This window comes from Chiloscyllium punctatum, chromosome 10 (assembly GCF_047496795.1).
Source record: "Chiloscyllium punctatum isolate Juve2018m chromosome 10, sChiPun1.3, whole genome shotgun sequence".
Lineage (NCBI taxonomy): Eukaryota > Metazoa > Chordata > Chondrichthyes > Orectolobiformes > Hemiscylliidae > Chiloscyllium > Chiloscyllium punctatum.
Window position 1 is genome coordinate 34,639,575 of NC_092748.1, and position 19,023 is coordinate 34,658,597.

At 41.2% G+C, this 19,023-nt stretch overlaps 1 protein-coding gene across 6 annotated transcripts in view; it reads left to right on the forward strand.

The window, feature by feature from the left end:
• armc8 (armadillo repeat containing 8) overlaps positions 1–19,023 on the forward strand; it is a 113,051-nt gene that overhangs the window by 38,980 nt on the left and 55,048 nt on the right. For all 6 annotated transcript variants that reach the window (XM_072578892.1, XM_072578893.1, XM_072578890.1 and 3 more), the window contains 6 exons: positions 1,467–1,547; positions 2,712–2,787; positions 3,405–3,495; positions 3,753–3,813; positions 16,810–17,010; positions 17,817–17,912. In XM_072578892.1, the coding sequence (XP_072434993.1) occupies positions 1,467–1,547; positions 2,712–2,787; positions 3,405–3,495; positions 3,753–3,813; positions 16,810–17,010; positions 17,817–17,912 (606 nt within the window). The remainder of the gene's footprint in view (positions 1–1,466; positions 1,548–2,711; positions 2,788–3,404; positions 3,496–3,752; positions 3,814–16,809; positions 17,011–17,816; positions 17,913–19,023) is intronic.

Genomic DNA, 19,023 nt, shown 5'->3' on the forward strand with positions numbered 1-19,023 from the left:
TGACAAGAATTTGGAAATAAATATGTTAAGACTTAACAAATGGAGGAAGGCATGTTAGGCTAAGCGAGTTGAAATTTATGTAGGATGGTGCTTGGCTGGCTATGATAGAGAATATAACACCAGTTGAAACACAAACAGAAATAATTGGAGAAACGCAGCAAGTCTGGCAGCAGCTGTGGAGAGAAAGTAGAGTCAATGTTTTGGGTCCAGTGGCTGATATGTTTTTCAATCTGTCTTCTCCCTGTAATCTTTGATTTCTCCTTACGAATCAAGAGCCTTATCTATCTCTGTCGCAGTGACTCCACAGTATTCACCAATAATGAGGTCCACAGATTAAAGAAATTCTTCCTCGTCTCAGTTCTAAAAGGTTGTTCCTTGAATCTGAGGCTGTGCCCTCCTACTGAGTCTCTCCTACAAGTGGAAACACCTCCAAGTAAATCCGATTCAGTTCTCATTATTCTTCAGTGAGATCGCCCACCCCACAACCGCCACCACATCCTTCTGAACTGCAGTGGGAGAGAAAATTGGGAGTTAAAAAGAAAAGAAATGTGGTGACTAATAATTGGCAAATATAACACTGAACAAAGTGATTTTATTTACAATATACTTTCCTGTTTGTGCTTAATTGTGTTTAAGTGCATTTATTTTGTACCAGATTGGCACATTTAATGGCACTTTTGAGTCCAATTTATACATTCCTACTGGAGGATATTGAACATTAAATTTTCTCATTTGAAAGTTATACAAGATGATCACTGGCTTTCTCTTAACACTCCGCTTTTGTTATTTTCATGCTTTTAGTGATTAAATCTGTAACTACAATGTTCGAATGTTGAATAGCTTGACTCGGCTGTAATTTTCATGGAGGAGAGAATGAACTGGTGTCTCTCTTGTCATTTTCCCAATCATTGATCAAAAAAATTCAAGCTTAGTGAGATGTATTTTTCACTTCTTAAGTAGCTTTTGTCTTTTGATTAACCTTATTTTTGCTGAGTACATCAATCTTTATGAAGTACTTTGAGAAGTTGCCGAGTGTAAGAAGTTGCTGTTTAAATGTGACATTTCTAACCTTTTTTTTTACTGACCAGGGCCCTTTTCGGTGGTCATGTTTAGCAATATAGCTCAGCCATTTCAACAGTTTATTATAGACAGAATGTAGGGGCAACAATCTTCAGTAATACTTGAAATAAAATTGTAATGTTTTGTCCGTTTGTTTTCAAAATAGTGCAGTTTTTAAGTCAATCATTTTCCTTTCTGCATGGATTGAATTTTGCCCTTTTGGTCCATACTTAAGATGAACTGACCCTGTCTTTGGAGTATTAGCCAAATAATTATTGTTAATATAAGAATGTCTTAAATATGAGGGTGTTTGTTTCCCTCAACATTTTCCTTCCTCACTTTAAACTTGCTGCCCTTTTGTCAGTGAAGTTGCACAGAAATATTAAAATGCTTTTTGTCTTCGTTAGACTCCAGAACACCAGACTGTGTTGTTCACCCATGGTGCAGTTCAGAACATTGCCCACCTGCTGACTTCACCTTCATACAAAGTAAGTCTTGAAATTTATGTGGAGTAGAAATATATTGAGGCCTCACTAAAGAAATCTTAATGTTTCCAAGACCCTTAAAGTAAAAAATATAGTGCATCCTGTTTTTACTGGAAATGCTCAATTTAAGTTCTGAACAAAAATGAAGAACTATTTTATTTATGAAAATAAACTTTATTTAGTTTGAATTCTTACCCCTTTATGATCCAAATCCTTTTTATGTATTCTTGTCTAGTGTGCTATGTTAGGTGCCAGCCTAGAAAACTGTCAAGTTGTTTTGAGATGTTGCTGGAGAACCATTCATAATCTTTCCAATATGTCATTTGAGGAACTGAAGTTCTTTGTGCAGGAAAATGACTCACATTTGTAGGAGTTGTTGGTGTTTTCCTAAGCTGATCATTGTGTATTACTTGCCAGTACCAACCTTTGCCCACTTCTTTCAGTTGATGTTGAATGAGCATCTCCATCTGGCCCCCTTATTATATTTGGGGGGGAAAAAAAAGCCAATGTCGGAGCACAGAGATTTCAGGAAATGGTTATAAGGAATGAAGATGCCACAGCTTTAAGAAAAGGCATGGCTGTAAGAGGAATTTAACCACAAGACTAAGAATTTTAAATCTGGGGTATTCAAGGGTTTCTGCCAGAAAGGGGATGTGATCTGTGACAGATACTTATCGTGTTGGAGATGAGAAGCATCTGTGAAGTTTACTGGAGCAAAGGTTCAGAATGAAAGACCAACCATGAGAATGTCATAATAATCCTGTATGGAGTTCTTAAAGTTGTGAAAAAAGTTTTCTTAGCAAATGAACTAAACTACCAGTGGAGCTGGAAATCAATCAACCCCTCTGATGTAAAGAATATTAGGGTCTGAAACTCCGCTTGAAGTCAAACAAGATGATGAAGCTTTAATTCGTATAATCTAACCTTAACAAGGTGAAGGAGAGAGATGGATTTGATCACCAAGCTTCTCAATGATCAAATAGTGAACTTGCCTTCTATAAGACTAGTTGGTTGTAACCACTAGGGGTGGTTATAGTTGTTGCAAATGCAGAGCTAGATGTTGTTGACGTATGAGTGGAAACCAATTTTTCAAGTTGTATCTTAAATTGACTTATAAACAAATATATTCATAATTAGAATATTTATTTAACTTTTACATCTCAATAGGTTCAGATGCAAGCATTAAAATGCTTTTCAGTCTTGGCTTATGAGAACCCTCAAGTTTCTATGACTCTTGTAAATGGTGAGTACTGTATTTTGTAGAATTTCTTTGTCCACTTGCTATCATTTCAAGAAGCATAGAACATCCTGTTTCAAATAACTGCTGTTTAGTATGAAGTCCAGTGCATGGGTAGAACCGTAATGTGTGTGTTCGCACCCACGGCCACTATTAATAAAATATTCTTTGTGGACACTATTCAGAATCATTGTGATAGATTGAATCTAACTACTAAGTCTATAAAATAGATGTAGTATAAGAATTTTTTGGATCTAATTTTATAGAAGTAATCTAACAATCCATTTAGTGTGCTTTCCCATTACATGGATGTTCGATGTCTGAAATGATGGTTTTGTGATCAGAGACATTCTGTGGTCTTCTCGGCCAGAGATTGAATTGACACTGCTCATTTATGTTTTGTAGGACTCAAAAGCCACAGGGTTGGTTTTCATATTAGTATTTTATGATTTTGTTTATTTTATTAATTTTACATTTGTTTTCATATAATGAATCCACCATTTGCAATTTTGTTCAGTGCAATACAAGTTCATTCTTTTAAAAGCTACTGTTAAGCCAGTACAAACATCCACTTTCAAACATTTTGGTTATAAAATGTTTAATCCATATTTTTCTGTTTTTAGTGCTGGTAGATGGTGAGTTATTGCCCCAAGTATTTGTGAAGATGATGCAGAGGGATAAACCTATTGAAATGCAACTGACATCTGCAAAATGGTACCTATTAACTTGTTTTTGCTTTTGGTAATATATTAAAGATATGTGTATTGCCATTTAAACTAAATCTACAGATAAACTGTTTCCATGGCTTTGGATCACAGCTGTTCAAAATATTGTGGCTTATAGTATCATTTGGGATATTTACTTTGTTCTTAATGTGTTAATCAAGTTTGTTGTCTACCTTGCATAACTAGCAAACATAAAGTCTGAACATTTGTTTCTGTAACTTATGTTCTCATTTTATCATTTTACAGTTTGACTTATATGTGCAGGGCTGGTGCAATCCGGACAGATGATAACAGTATAGTTTTAAAGGTTGGTATGAGGTTTCAATAGTATGTTCAACTTGTTTAGAGAGTATCTTTCTTTTTGTGCCTTTGTGTCCTCTGCTGTTTTAGTGATGGTCATAATACGATTTCTGGCAGCTTTTACGTACAGCATTGCAAGTCCTACATAAGAGTTTTATAAAAGACAATAATGATCAAATTTGGTGATCAAAACACTCTAAGCCCCTCATGTTTCTGCTGTCAAGTGTTTTGTTTTGGAGTCTGTACTATAATTGGGATATTATACAAGGGCTGTAGGGAAAAGAAAAGGAAAATTCAAAAGGAAACTGGCACAAAAATACTTTGAGGCTGTATCAATGATACCTTTTGCAAAGAAGATCTTAAAGGATGAAGTGAAGGTTAAGACACTGATTTGAGAGCATTCCAACTTGTTTAGCTGGCTGACAATCTGTCTGTACTTGAAATTTGAGATGGAACATGCAGTAGTCTATGTTAATGGGAAGAGTGAGCTCGGGGAGCAGGGTGATGTTGTACTAATGAAGGTTACAGAGGAATGGCAACACAAAGAGAATATTTAAGCGTGGGCAGATGAATTTTGCATTTGAGGCATAGAAAAATGGTAGCCAATATAATTCAGTAAAGATAGGACTATCCATTAAGTAGCACTTGCGCCTGAGAAATGATAGCATAGATGTATTGTCACTGGACTAGGAATCCAGAAACTCAGTTTGTTTTCTGGGGGTATAGGTTTGGGTCCCACCATAGAAGCTGGTAAAATTTGAATGCAATAAATCTAATGATAGACAATGATTTCATGGCTATCTGGTTCGCTGATGTCCTTTCAGGAAGAAACATCTACCATCCTTACCTGGTCTAACTGACACTCCAGATGCACAACAATGCAGTTGGCTCTCTGAAATAACCTGTCCCCTGAAGTGACTGAGCAAACCACTTGGTTGTACAAAACTGCAAGAAAATCTTCAAAAATGAATGAAACCAAACAAATCACCTGTCATCAAATAAGGCACTAAAAATAGCAATGGTAAACTCAACCCTCTTGACGCTGCAAAGTTCTCCTCACTAACCTCTGGAGGCATATGCCAAAATTGGGTTGACAAGTGAATCAACAGTCTGATATAGTCATGCTTATTGAATCACACCTTACACACACTGTCCCAGATAGTACCCTCACATGCTTGGGTATGTCCTGTCCCATTGAGAGGATGTTGCCCCAACGACTCCTTGACATTGATTCCACACCCTCGTGGCATCAGATTAAACATAGGCAAGGAAACCTCCTGCAATTTACCACATACATGTTCCAAACTGGCTGATTAATCTGTGCTGAACTCCACTTCGATGAAGCACTGAGGATAGCAAGTGTGCAGAACACTAGGTGGGGGAGCTTCAATGTCTACTATAAAGACTGGCTTGGCAGCCAGTGAAGCTAGGGAGAGACAATGGCCTGGTGGTATTGTCACAGGACCTATCCAGAGACACATGTTTGAATTCCGTAAAATCTGAGAGTCTAATAAGACCATAAGACATAGGAGTGGAAGTAAGGCCATTCAGCCCATCGAGTTCACTCCGCCATTCAATCATGGCTGATGCGCATTTCAGCTCCACTTACCAGCATTCTCCCCGTAGCCCTTAATTCCTCTAGACAACAAGAACCTATCAATCTCGGCCTTGAAGACATTTAGCGTCCCGGCTTCCACTGCACTCCGTGGCAATGAATTCCACAGGCCCACCACTCTCTGGCTGAAGAAATGTCTCCGCATTTCTGTTCTGAAATGACCCCCTCTAATTCTAAGGCGGTGTCCACGGGTCCTAGTCTCCTCGCCTAACAGAAACAATTTCCTAGCATCCACCTTTTCAAAGCCATGTATTATTTTGTACGTCTCTATTAGATCTCCCCTTAATCTTCTAAACTCCAACGAATACACTCCCAGTATCCTCAGCCGTTCCTCATATGCTAGACCTGTCATTCCAGGGATCATCCGTGTGAATCTCCGCTGGACACGTTCCAGTGCCAGTATGTCCTTCCTGAGGTGTGGGGACCAAAACTGGACACAGTACTCCAAATGGGGCCTAACCAGAGCTTTATAAAGTCTTAGTAGTACATCTCTGCTTTTATATTCCAACCCTCTTGAGATAAGAGACAACATTGCATTCGCTTTCTTAATCACAGACTCAACCTGCATGTTTACCTTTAGAGAATCCTCGACTAGCACTCCCAGATCCCTTTGTGCTTTGGCTTTATTAATTTTCTCACCATTTAGAAAGTAGTCCATGCTTTTATTCTTTTTGCCAAAGTGCAAGACCTCGCACTTGCTCACGTTAAATTCCATCAGCCATTTCCTGGACCACTCTCCCAACCTGTCTAGATCCTTCTGTAGCCTCCCCACTTCCTCAGTACTACCTGCCTGTCCACCTAACTTCGTATCATCGGCAAACTTCGCTAGAATGCCCCCGGTTCCCTCATCCAAATCATTAATATATAATGCGAACAGCTGTGGCCCCAGCACCGAACCCTGCAGGACACTGCTCGTCACCGGCTGCCATTCTGAAAAAGAACCTTTTATCCCAACTCTCTGCCTTCTGTTAGACAGCCAATCCTCAATCCATCCCAGCAGCTCACCTCGAACACCATGGGCCCTCACCTTGCTCAGCAGCCTCCCGTGTGGCACCTTATCAAAGGCCTTTTGAAAGTCTAGATAGACCACATCCACTGGGTTTCCCTGGTCTAACCTACTTGTTACCTCTTCAAAAAATTCCAACAGGTTTGTCAGGCATGACCTCCCTTTACTAAATCCATGTTGACTTGTTCTAATCAGACTCTGCTCTTCCAAGAATTTAGAAACCTCATCCTTAATGATGGATTCTAGAATTTTACCAACAACCGAGGTTAAGCTGATTGACCTATAATGATACCTTTGAATCCATTGTCAATTGTTGGAAAAGCCCATCTGGTTCACTCGCGTCCTTGAGGAAAGGAAATCGGTCACCCTTACCTGCACTAGCTTGCATATGACTCCAGACCCATAGCAATGTGATTGACTCTTAACTGCCCTCTGGGCAATTAGGGATGGCAATAAACGCTGGCTTGGCCAGCGATGTCTTCACCACGTGAATGAGTTTAAAAAAAGATACTGCTACCAACTGAGCTGACTGAACTGTAAAGGGCACAGCTGCTAGATTCACATTTGAGAATGTCCTCCATTGTGCTGAATGGAATTGACTTTGAATTTATATAGCAACTTAAGACTACATCGATTAGGTGTTGTGGACCACAAGCAGCAGCAGAATTGTACTTCAACATAATCTACACACTCATAGCTATGCATATCGCCCATTCTACCATTTCCATCACCAGGGGATCAGCTCTGGTTTAATGAAAGTCAGCATGCCAGGAGCATCATCAAGCATACCAAAAAATGAGGTGCCAACCCAGTGAAGATATAAAACAGGGTTATTTGTGTGATAAATGGTGTAGGGAAGGCTAAATAATTCCACAACTAAATTCTGCAATTGTGCCATACCCGGTCATGAACAAGCACGTAGCAATCTTCAGCCAGAAGTGCCAAATAGATGATCCATCTTGGCCTCCTGCAGATGACCCCACCATCTCAGATGGTATCTTCAGCCAATTTGATTTACTCCACTTGATATCAAAAAATAGCTGGAGGCACTGGATACTGCAAAGGTTATGAGCTCTCATAACTAAGCGGCAATAGTACTGAAAATGTGTACACCAGAACCTGCTGTGCTCTTGCCAGCTTGTTCCAATATAGTTGTAACACTAGCACTTACTGGACGATGTTGATAATTTCTCTTATGACCTGTACACAATAAGTAGGACAAATCCAACAAGATCTATTCTAACTATGGGTCCACTCTGACTAATAAAACGATGGAAGGTGTCACCAATAGTGCTATCAAGCAGCACTTGCCTTGATTAACAGGTGGTGAAGAAGAAAAATGATGTGTTAGTCTCTATAGTGAGGATTCGAGTACAGGATCAGGGATGTCTTGCTGCAGTTGTACAGGGGCTTGGAGAGACCCCACCTGCAGCATTGTGTGCAATTTTGTATCTGAGGAAGGATGTTCTAGCTATGAAGGGTATCTCTGCAGGACCTCCTCAGATAGTAGTCTCGGCCCAATCATCATCAGCTTCATCAACGACTTTCCCTCCATCGTAAGGTCAGAAGTGAGGATGTTTGCTGATAGTTTGTACAATGTCTAGATTATTCATAACTCCGATATGAAAGCAGTCCATGCTCAAATGCAGCAAGACCTGGACAGTATCCAGGTTTGGGCTGACGAGTGGAAAATTATGTCTGAGCCAAAGAATTACCAGGTAATGAACCTCTCCAAGTGGCAGATGGAGTTTAATTCCGATAAATGCGAGGTGCTGCATTTTGGGAAAGGAAGTCTTAGCAGGACTTATACACTTAATGGGAAGGTCCTAGGGAGTGTGGCTGAACAAAGACCTTGCAGTGCAGTTTCATAGCTCCTTGAAAGTAGAGTTGCAGGTAGATAGGATAGCGAAGAAGGGGTTTGGTATGCTTTCCTTTATTGGTCAGTGTATTGAGTACAGGGGTTAGGAGGACATTAGTTAGGCCACTGTTGGAATATTGCGTACAATTCTAGTCTCCTACTTATCGGAAAGATGTTGTGAAACTTGAAAGGGTTCAGAAAAGATTTACAAGGATGTTGTCAGGGTTGGAGGATCTGAGCTACAGGGAGAGGCTGAACAGGCTGGGGCTGGTTTCCCTGGAGCGTCGGAAACTGAGGGGTGACCTTAGAGGTTTACAAAATTTGAGGGGCATGGATAGGGTAAATAGACAAAGTCTTTTTCCTGGAGTTGGGAAGTCCAGAACTAGAGGGAATAGGTTTAGGCTGAGAGGGGAAAGATATAAAAAGGACCTAAGGGGCAATCTTTTCACGTGGAGGATGGTACATGTATGGAATGAGCTGCCAGAGGAAGTGGTGGAGGCTGGTACAACTGCAACATTTTAAGAGGCATTTGGATGGGTATATGAATAGGAAGGGTTTGGAGGGATATGGGCCATGTGTTGGCAGGTGGGACTAGATTGGGTTGGGATATCTGGTCGGCGTGGACGGATTGGACTAAAGAGTCTGTTTCTATGCTGTACATCTCTATGACTCTATGCCTCTATCACTTCCTGGACATTTAATGGCATTATCATTGCTGAATCCAGAAATGTCAACATCCTAGTGTTACCATGAATGAAACTCTGAATTGGAGTAGCTATATAAACATTGTGCCAGCAAGAGCAGGTCAGGGCTTGGATTCCTGCAGGGAATAATTTCTTTCCTGACTTCCCAAAGCCTATCTATCATCTATCAGGCACAAATATGATGGAATGCTTCCCCTTTGCCTGATGACTGCAGCTCCGACGACACTTGAAGCTTGATGCCCGCTTCATTTGTTTTCAACATGGTGCTGTTGATTACCTCAACCACTGATACTCAGTAGCAACAATTTGTACAAGGTGCACTGCAAACATTCATCAAGGTTGTTCAGACCATAATCATCGAGAAAGTCAAGGACAGCAGATACATGGGAACGCACCTACCAAGCTCCTCATCATCCTGACTTTGAAATATATTGCCGTTCCTTGAGTGCTACTAGGTTAAATTCCTAAGCTTCTCTCTCTAATGGCATTGTGGGTCTACCTACATCAAATGGACTGCAGCAGTTTGAGTTAGGGCTGGGCAATAATTGTTGTCACAGCCAGTGTAGCTCTCTTCCTATGAATGAAAAGGAAACTTGCAGGATATAATATACTGACACGATTTTTGAAGAGCTGTAGTTTGTGGACAATATTTAAGTAGTAATGTTTAGGAAATGGAACTTCATGAGGGTTTCAGCAACATGCACCCACAGGTAATTGTAAATGTTCTTGAGTATAAGTTTACTTTATGAATATCTTCTATCATTTAGTAACCAAAGAAGGAAAGCTTAAAGGCATAAAGTAATGCACACTCTGCTTTTTAACCTTTCAACTTAGAGTCATAGAGTCATGGAGATGTATAGCATGGAAAAAGACCAAATATTCTAACCTAATCTAGTCCCATTTGCCAGCACTCGGACCATATCCCTCTAAACCCTTCCTATTCATATACCCATCAAAATGCCTTTTAAATGTTGCAATTGTACCAGTCTCCACCACTTCCTCTGGCAGCTCATTCCATACACGCATCATCTTCTGCGTGAAAAATTTGCTCTTTGGGTCCCTTTTTATATTTTTTTTTCCCACTCGCCCTAAACTTATGCCCTCTCGTTCTGAACTACCCCACCCCAGGGAAAAGACTTTGTCTATTTATCCTTTACATGCCCCTCATGATTTTATAAACCTCTATAAGGTCACCCCTCAGTCTCCGCTCCACGGAAAACAGCCCCAGCCTATTCAGCCTCTCTCTATAGCTCAAATCCTGGCAACATCCTTGGAAAGCTTTTCTGAACCCTTTCAAGTTTTCCAACATCCTTCCGATAGGAAGGAGACCAGAATTGCATGCAGTATTCCAAAAGTGGCCGAACCAACATCCTGTACAGTTGCAACGTGACCTCCCAAATCCTTTACTCAATGCACTAACCAAGAAGGGAATGTACACCAAACGCTGCCTTCACTATCCTGTCTACCTGCCACTCTACTTTCAAGGAGCTATGAACCTGCATTCCAAGGTCTTTGTTCAGTAACACTCCCTAGGACCTTACCATGAAGTGTATAAGTCCTGCTAAGATTTGCTTTTCCAAAATGCAGCACCTCTCATTTATCTAAATGAAACTCTATCTGCCACTCTTCAACTCATTACCCCATATGATCAGGATCCCGTTTGTAATCTGAGGTAGCCTTCTTTGCTGGCCAGTACACCTCCAATTTTGGTGTCCTCTGCAAACTTACTAACGATACCTCCGATGTTCCGATCAAACTATTTATATAAAATGACAAAAATTAGTCGACCCAGCACCAATCCTTGTGGCACTCTACTGGTCACAGGCCTCCAGTTTGAAAAACAACCGTCCACCACAACCCTCTGTCTTCTACCTTTTGAGCCAGTTCTGTATCAAAATGGCTAGTTCTCCCTGTATTCCATGAGATCTAACCTTGCTAATCAGTCTCCCATGGGAAATCTTGTTGAATGCCTTACTAAAGTCCATATAGATCACGTCCGCTGCTCTGCCCTCATCAATGCTTTCTTTCTTTTTCAAAAATCTCAGTCAAGTTTGTAGGACATGATTTCCCACCCCCAAAGCCATGTTGACTATCCCTAATCAGTCCTTGCCTTTCCAAATACGTGTAAATCCTGTCCCTCAGGATTCTCTCCAACAACCTACCCACCATGGATGTCAGGCTCACTGGTCTATAGTTGACTGGTTTGTCTTTAACATTTTTAAAATAATCGTACCACGTTAGCCAACCTCCAGTCTTCTGGCACCTTACCTGTGTGACTATTGATACTTCAACTTGGGAATATTTATTGAAATTACAGGCTTTTTGGAGTTGCTATTGCCCCTTTTTACTTATCAATTAGGAATTCAATTGACCATTTCTGGATGCCCAGTTGGCTTAATGAACCTAGGGTCTAATGTCTTGCACAACAGTCCCATTTGAGGTCTATGCCTCACACAGTCCTGTTGACTTCTGGTGCCTGCATTTTAAAAACTATGTATTCTGATGTACATATTGCAATTATAATGTGGGTGCACACACTCCAAAAGGCTGGAAGGTGATGGCAGTATCGGGCTTTAAATGAAATGTCTCTGTTCTATCGTGGGAGATTCTCTGACTTGTATGGTACACCAAGAGAAGATTGATTGGAGGGTTAGTTGTTGAGCAATAATGTATGGGTTTTTACTCCCGGGTGCATGTTTTTGCCTGCTTCTGCTTCCTCATTGCTGACAGAATTGTCATTTCACGCATTTTAAGTCAGATGGCTAAGGAAATTACCTCAGAACTGTATTCAGCCATTTCATAGGAAGAATTTGAGGCAAAAACACTGGTTAGTTTGACATCTTGTAGCATGGTGAATATTTCAGAAATAGGACAATTTTTATAAAGCTGAGGAATGTGGACATTGGGCTTTTTTATTGTACTTGTATTTTTCCAGCCTTAGAATGTTACATGTTAGAAACGGTAATTTTCGTCAGTTAAATTTACTTCTATCTTCCTCCGCACAAGACAGCATGGCTGAAAATGTGTTGCTGGAAAAGCTCAGCAGGTCAGGCAGCATCCAAGGAGCAGGAGAATTGACATTTCGGGCATGAGCCCTTCAGGAATGAGGAAAGTGTGCCAAGCAGGCTAAGATAAAAGGTAGGGAGGAGGGACTTGGGGGAGGGGTGTTGGAAATGCGATAGGTGGAAGGAGGTTAAGGTGAGGGTGATATGTCGGGGTGGCGGCGGAGAGGTCAGGAAGAAGATTGCAGGTTAGGAAGGTGGTGCTGAGTTCAAGGGTTGGGACTGAGACAAGGTTGGGGGAGGGGAAATGAGGAAATTGGAGAAATCTGAGTACATTCCTTATGGTTGGAGGGTTCCTAGGCGGAAGATGAGGCGCTCTTCCTCCAGCTGTTGTGTTGCTATGGTCTGACGATGGAGTCCAAGGACCTGCATGTCCTTGGTGGAGTGGGAGGGGAAGTTGAAGTGTTGAGCCACTGGGTGGTTGGGTTGGTTGGTCTGGGTTTCCCAGAGGTGTTCTCTGAAACGTTCTGCAAGTAGGCGGCCTGTCTCCCCAGGATAGAGGAGGCCACATCGGGTGCAGCAGATGCAGTAAATGATGTGTGTGGAGGTGCAGGTGAATTTGTGGCGGATATGGAAGGATCCCTTGGGGCCTTGGAGGGAAGTAAGGGGGGAGGTGTGGGCGCAGGTTTTGCATTTCTTGCAGTTGCAGGGGAAGGTGCCGGGAGTGGAGGTTGGGTTGGTGGGTGGTGTGGACTTGAGGGAGTCACTGAGGGAGTAGTCTTTTTGGAACGCTGATAGGGGAGGGAAGGGAAATATACCCCTGGTGATGGGCTCCGTTTGGAGGTGGCGGAAATGACAATGGATGATATGATTTATATGAGGTTGGTGGGGTGGTAGGTGAGGACCAGTGGGGTTCTGTCCTGGTGGCGATTAGAGGGGCGGGGCTCAAGGGTGGAGGAGTGGGAAGATGCGGTGGAGAGCATCATCGATCACGTCTGGGGGGCAATTGCGGTCTTTGAAGAAGGAGGCCATCTGGGTTGTTTGGTATTGGAACTGATCCTCCTGGGAGCAGATGCGGCGGAGATGAAGGAATTGGGAATACCTGATGTGGCCTCCTCTGTATTGGGGAGACAGGCCGCCTACTTGTGGAATGTTTCAGGACACCCGGACCAACCAACCCAACCACCCAGTGGCTCAACACTTCAACTCCCACTCCACCAAGGACGTGCAGGTCCTTGGACTCGCCAGACCATAGCAACACGACAGCTGGAGGAAGAGCGCCTCATCTTCCGCCTAGGGAACCCTCCAACCATAAGGAATGTACTCCAGATTTCTCCAGTTTCCTCATTTTTTTTCTACCCCCCCCCCCCAACCTTGTCTCAGTCCCAACCCTTGAACTCAGCACTGCCTTCCTCACCTGCAATGTTCTTCCGGACCTCTCCGCCCTCACCCCCACTCTGTCCCATTACCCTCACTTTGACCTCCTTCCACCTATCGCATTCCCAACGCCCCTTCCCCCAAGTCCCTCCGCCCTACCTTTTTATTTTAGCCTGCTGGACACACTTTCCTCATTCCTGAAGAAGGGCTCATGCCTGAAACGCCGATTCTCCTGCTCCTTGGATGCTGCCTGATCTGTGCTTTTCTAGCAACACATTTTTAGCTCTGATCTGCAGTCCTCACTTTTTCCTAGAAGACAGCATGGCTGCCAGCTGTTGAAGGCCTTACTGGAAGTTTGGTTATGTGATATAGTAACCACAATATGATGTTTGAAAATGTGTCCCCAGACTCTGATTTGGTCCTTATATCAGTGTAAAGCTGAATACTCTAGACTGGGAGCTTCAGTCACAGCTGTTTGATTCTAGAACTTCATGTGTTAGAATCCTCAGCCATGCACCAGATAAGTTGCGAGACTGCTCAAATGGCAGTAGACTTTATGTTTAGGGCATTTCTCAAGAGATATATCATCCTAAATTTGGTGCAGCAGCAACATTTTAAAGCTACTTCTTGAGAAATGTTAGAAATTATATTCCATTACATGAAGTCACTTGGCATCAGTGCTGGTGTTCTTTCCTGTAACCTATCCCCTTCAGATATTTTAATATTTCTTTTATGTGTTTGCTCCATCGTTTTTAAAAGGATGATCTGTCTCTACCTAAGCATTTCAGAATCTGACCGCTAGGATTAGTTAGGAACTGTTCTATCATAGCTTGCCACTAAGAAGATGCTGGAAGGATGACTAAATGAAATTTGATTCTTTCTCAGCCAACAATGTCTCTAAGCCTACATATTTGTTAATATGGTTGAGGGTAAGCAAGAAATTGAAAGGCCTCTTCTTTCCCCTGAATTAGATACATGAGGGGTTTTTGGTTGGAATTCTATGCAGGTTGTTTCGTGATTGAAGCCTGAATCTATACAAATAGCTATTCTGGTGGGATGGATGTTGTCAAAGGTAGAAGACGGAGGGTTAGTTTTCAGACTGGAGGCCTGTGACCAGTGGAGTGCCACAAGGATTGGTGCTGGGCCCTCTACTTTTTGTCATATACCTAAATGATTTGGATGCGAGCAGAAGAGGTACAGTTAGTAAGTTTGCAGATGGTGCCAAAATTGGAGGTGTAGTGGACAGCGAAGAGGATTACCTCAGATTACAACAGGATCTGGGCCAATGGGCTGAGAAGTGGCAGCTGGAGTTTAATTAGGTAAATGCGAGGTGCTGCATTATGGGAAAGCAAAACTTAGCAGGACCTCTACACTTAATGGTAAGGTCTGAGGGAGTGTTGCTGAACAAAGAGACCTTGGAGTGCAGGTTCATAGCTCCTTGAAAGTGGAGTCGCAGGTAGATAGGATAGTGAAGAAGGCGTTTGGTATGCTTTCCTTTATTGGTCAGAGTATTGAGTACAGGAGTTGGGAGGTCATGTTGCGGCTGTACAGGACATTGGTTAGGCCTTTGTTGGAATATTGCGTGCAATTCTGGTCTCCTTCCTATCGGAAAGATATGGATCTGAGCTATAGGGAGAGACTGAACAGGCTGGGGCTGTTTTCCCTGGAGTGTCGGAGGCTGAGGGGTGACCTTATAGAGGGTTACAAAATGATGAGGGGCATGGATAGGATAAATAGACAAAGTCTTTTCCCTGGGGTCGGGTTGTCCAGAACTAGAGGGCATAGGTTTAGGGTGAGAGGGGAAAGATATAAAAGAGACCTAAGGGGCAACTTTTTCATGCAGAGGGCGGTACGTGTATGGAATGAGCTGCCAGAGGAAGTGGTGGAGGCTGGTACAATTGCAACATTTAAAAGGCATCTGGATGGGTATATGAATAGGAAGGGTTTGGAGGGATCTGGGCCGCGTGCTGGCAGGTGGGACTAGATTGAGTTGGGATATCTGGTCGGCATGGACGGGTTGGACCGAAGGGTCTGTTTACATCTCTATGACTCTATATCGTGCAGAAAGTTCTCTACGATTCTGTGAGAATGGCAATGGATTGTGATTCCTGAGTGGATGACAGACATGAGTTAAATAATTTTTATTTGGCATTCATACCTCACACAGGTTTTGTTTGATTGTGGACATTAACTTAGAATTTCAGCTCAGCTCATTATTGATTGCACTTGCTTGAGCAAGGTAATGTTGACAACTGAGATTCTTGGAGTCTAATGCCATCTGGGCCCTCCATGCATGTGCAAATGGTTCACAACAGTCATCTTTAATGGTGCCATGGGTTGGGAAGACATGCGAAAAAAAAGTTGCTTTTCAGTCTTATCAGCCACTAGGCTGAAATTTACAGGAAAGCTAATGGCATGTTCTGGGCACATGCTGATTATTTTGTGACATTCTACTGTTTGCTTTACAAAACCGACATCACTCCTTTTGTGTTTTAAGCACCCACAGGATTCACTGCTGTTAACCTCCTGCTGGAACATGAAGCACCTTTGACAAGAACGTGATAATTGCTTATCCAATGTGAATCAGCCCTGCTGGTCCAGCAGGGGAACATTCATTGAAATGTTAAATCTCATTACTGCATGTAGTTGGTGTTTGTTTTAAAAATGCCCAGTGATCCAGAAGTTTTGTTTTCTTGTTTGATCCTTTGACTTTTTTCCAAATTTATCTTTTCTGATCTTATCTTTCTGATTCCAATTCTGATTTTGATTCCTCTGATGCGCCTCTTTCTTTTGCAATTGTTAAATCCCTTTGGTTATTGAGATAGACTATAAGTCATATTGGACATGCCCCACATGTTCAAGAAAGCAGATTACTGCCCTCTTGTCAAGGATAATTAGAATGGTTGGTAAACCTGTCTAGTCAGCGATGCCCACATAAAATAATGATGAAAAACTCGAGTCTCAGATACTCCTTTGCCTCGCCATACTTGAAGCAGGTTGCAATTTCAAATAATTTCTGAATTAAGAATGCTGAAAGGAGTAGAGTTCATTGGGCACAGTGAGAGGTGTTTTGCTCCGGCAAGATCTCATCCAGTCTGAATCATAAGATCAAATTGTCCATTGAAACTAACTTGGTATTCTTTGTTGTGGTACCACTTCCCACCCAAATATACATTGTAGAGTTAGTTACTTTACACAATGTTATGTGGATCTAACTGATAACAGAATAGAGTTTTAAGGTGACCAGTTTTTAGAGTGTGGGTTTGTTGAATCAAACAACACAGTTGAGTGATAATAAGATGGCAGTACACTAAAAGTTCTTCAATCTTGAAAAATTCTCAGTTGATGTTCATGTGGATCTCCTAACCATATATAAGAAATGTAGCCTGTTTTGTGTTTTGAAAGTACCTTGATTAATCACAACAAATTCCTTCTGTCTAGACACTCCCATGCTTGGTTAGAATGTGCAGTAAAGAGAGGCTTCTGGAGGAGAGGGTGGAAGGTGCTGAAACCTTAGCATACTTGATAGAACCGGATGTAGAGCTGCAGAGAATTGCCAGCATCACAGATCATCTTATTGCAATGCTTGCTGATTACTTCAAGTATCCAAGTTCAGTCAGTGCAATCACAGATATTAAAAGGGTAAGTTTTCTAATTTGTAATTCTGTAAGTGCTTTATTTTAAGGAATTATAATGCTAATTATAAAGTGTATAAAGTTTATTATAAACATGTAGATGACTAGTTTTCAGTATTTGAAAATATTTATATTTCATTATAAAAAGCATCTCTATTCAAGGTTTTAATTTAAATAATTATACACTAGTAATTTTTCTGTCTCCTAACATTTCACATTTCAGTTCTTATTGCATTGCTTAAACTGACACTGGTCAGCCAGAGGGCAGCAACCTGTGAATGTTTTGTTCCACTGCTGTCTTCAAGGCAGCGCCACATCACTGAGAGATAGGATGGAGGTATTTTCCCTACTATCTCCAGAAGATGGGGCCATTCACTTGAATCAAGCCTTAGTTCACTATTTCTGATAAACCTTCAGTAAAAACAGCTGTTTGAATTATTGTAACTTGTAGTGATAAAGCAGAGACTGTATTGCTACATGACAAAGCTGGCATTTATTTGTTACAATTAGTGAATTGTTTGTTCTGTACAATGTCAACAAAAAAGATCTAATTTTACCTGTCATGCTTTGTTTATTGTAGCCATACAATTTCAGAATTTAAATTGGCAGTTGTTTCTTCTTGCAATAATGTCCTCTTCACATAATTCAAATGGATAACAGTTGAAGAATTATCTGGTGTTTACAATTTGCATGAATAATAATTGATATTAAATCAATTTAAATGCTATTTTTATTAATTATTAATGAATTGATTGTAATATTTACAAAGTTGCAGGAATACTTCATTTTTGTTTCTTTCCTAATATTCTTCAGCTCGACCATGACCTCAAGCATGCTCATGAACTTCGCCAAGCTGCGTTCAAGCTGTATGCCTCTCTTGGAGCGAATGATGAAGACATCCGGAAGAAGGTGAGTCTGGGAGAGGGGCGTCCCCCGGTCCTGGCAACCAACAGGCAGGGAGTGACGTCAACCTGAGAACAAGGTGAAGAGAATTAACAGTGACTTTACGAAAGAGCATAATCAGATCTGAAGAATGAATGGGATTGAGACTCATTTGTCTAGAGAAATGAGTTGTGACGTGTTCATGTTGGATTGAGAAGTACTGGTGTTCCCTGTGTTGAACCTGCACTGGATCCTTAAGTTACATTCTTTGCATGAGTTCGTAACAATAGTAACAAAATAAGCACTGTGAAGTGTAGTGTATAGTACTGACTCACATAATACAGTAGTACTGTAATTCCAGTTATATAAATGCTTGCCTACCTACTTGCTGCAAACCGGAAGTACTCAACTTCTGTTTCTGTATCACTTTTTTAATTTGTGGCCTGCTGATGTGTTCATTTGTGTTGCTGATGTGCAAGTTTAATTGTAAATAAAGCTTTGTGCAATGACATTGCTGGTAGCTTGTTTTCTGAATCTACAGTTAAGCAAAACACTGTTTTCAGGTAACTTGAATTACTGCATCTAAAATATAGTTGAAATTCTGATCAGCACACAGCGATAAGATATGCCACCAAAATGGCATTTTGCCTTTAGTTTATATTAAATAAAAGAGGACTGTGTTGTGCATGCAGTGTATCCATCTAAATAGAGAGCCACCAATACTGGAAAATGTGTACACTTCGATATTGGTCTGACAATATGACTGAAGTCTCAAAGTTTTAGTGTCCTCTTCTTGTGACAATGTGGCAATATCCATTTCATATACTTTCTATGCTTTTCATGAGCAAGATTGTCAAAGCAATGCCATGGACTTTGAAAATAATTTATTCACAATTTCCTCCTCAAATAATTGTCACCTCTAACTTGGTGTGGGATCTGATCTTATACTAATTATTGAAATCATCTCATAGCTTTGTTGTAAGTTTCAGGTTTACAATATGAAAAATGACATTTTGACCTTTGTTTGGAAATTGAAATTCTTTTCATCAATAATTTCTAACAAAAGTGAGTTGGCTACAGGAATGAAAACTAGAAAGGACAAAATGCAGGTAAATCAGAATCTGATCCTAAATGTGAA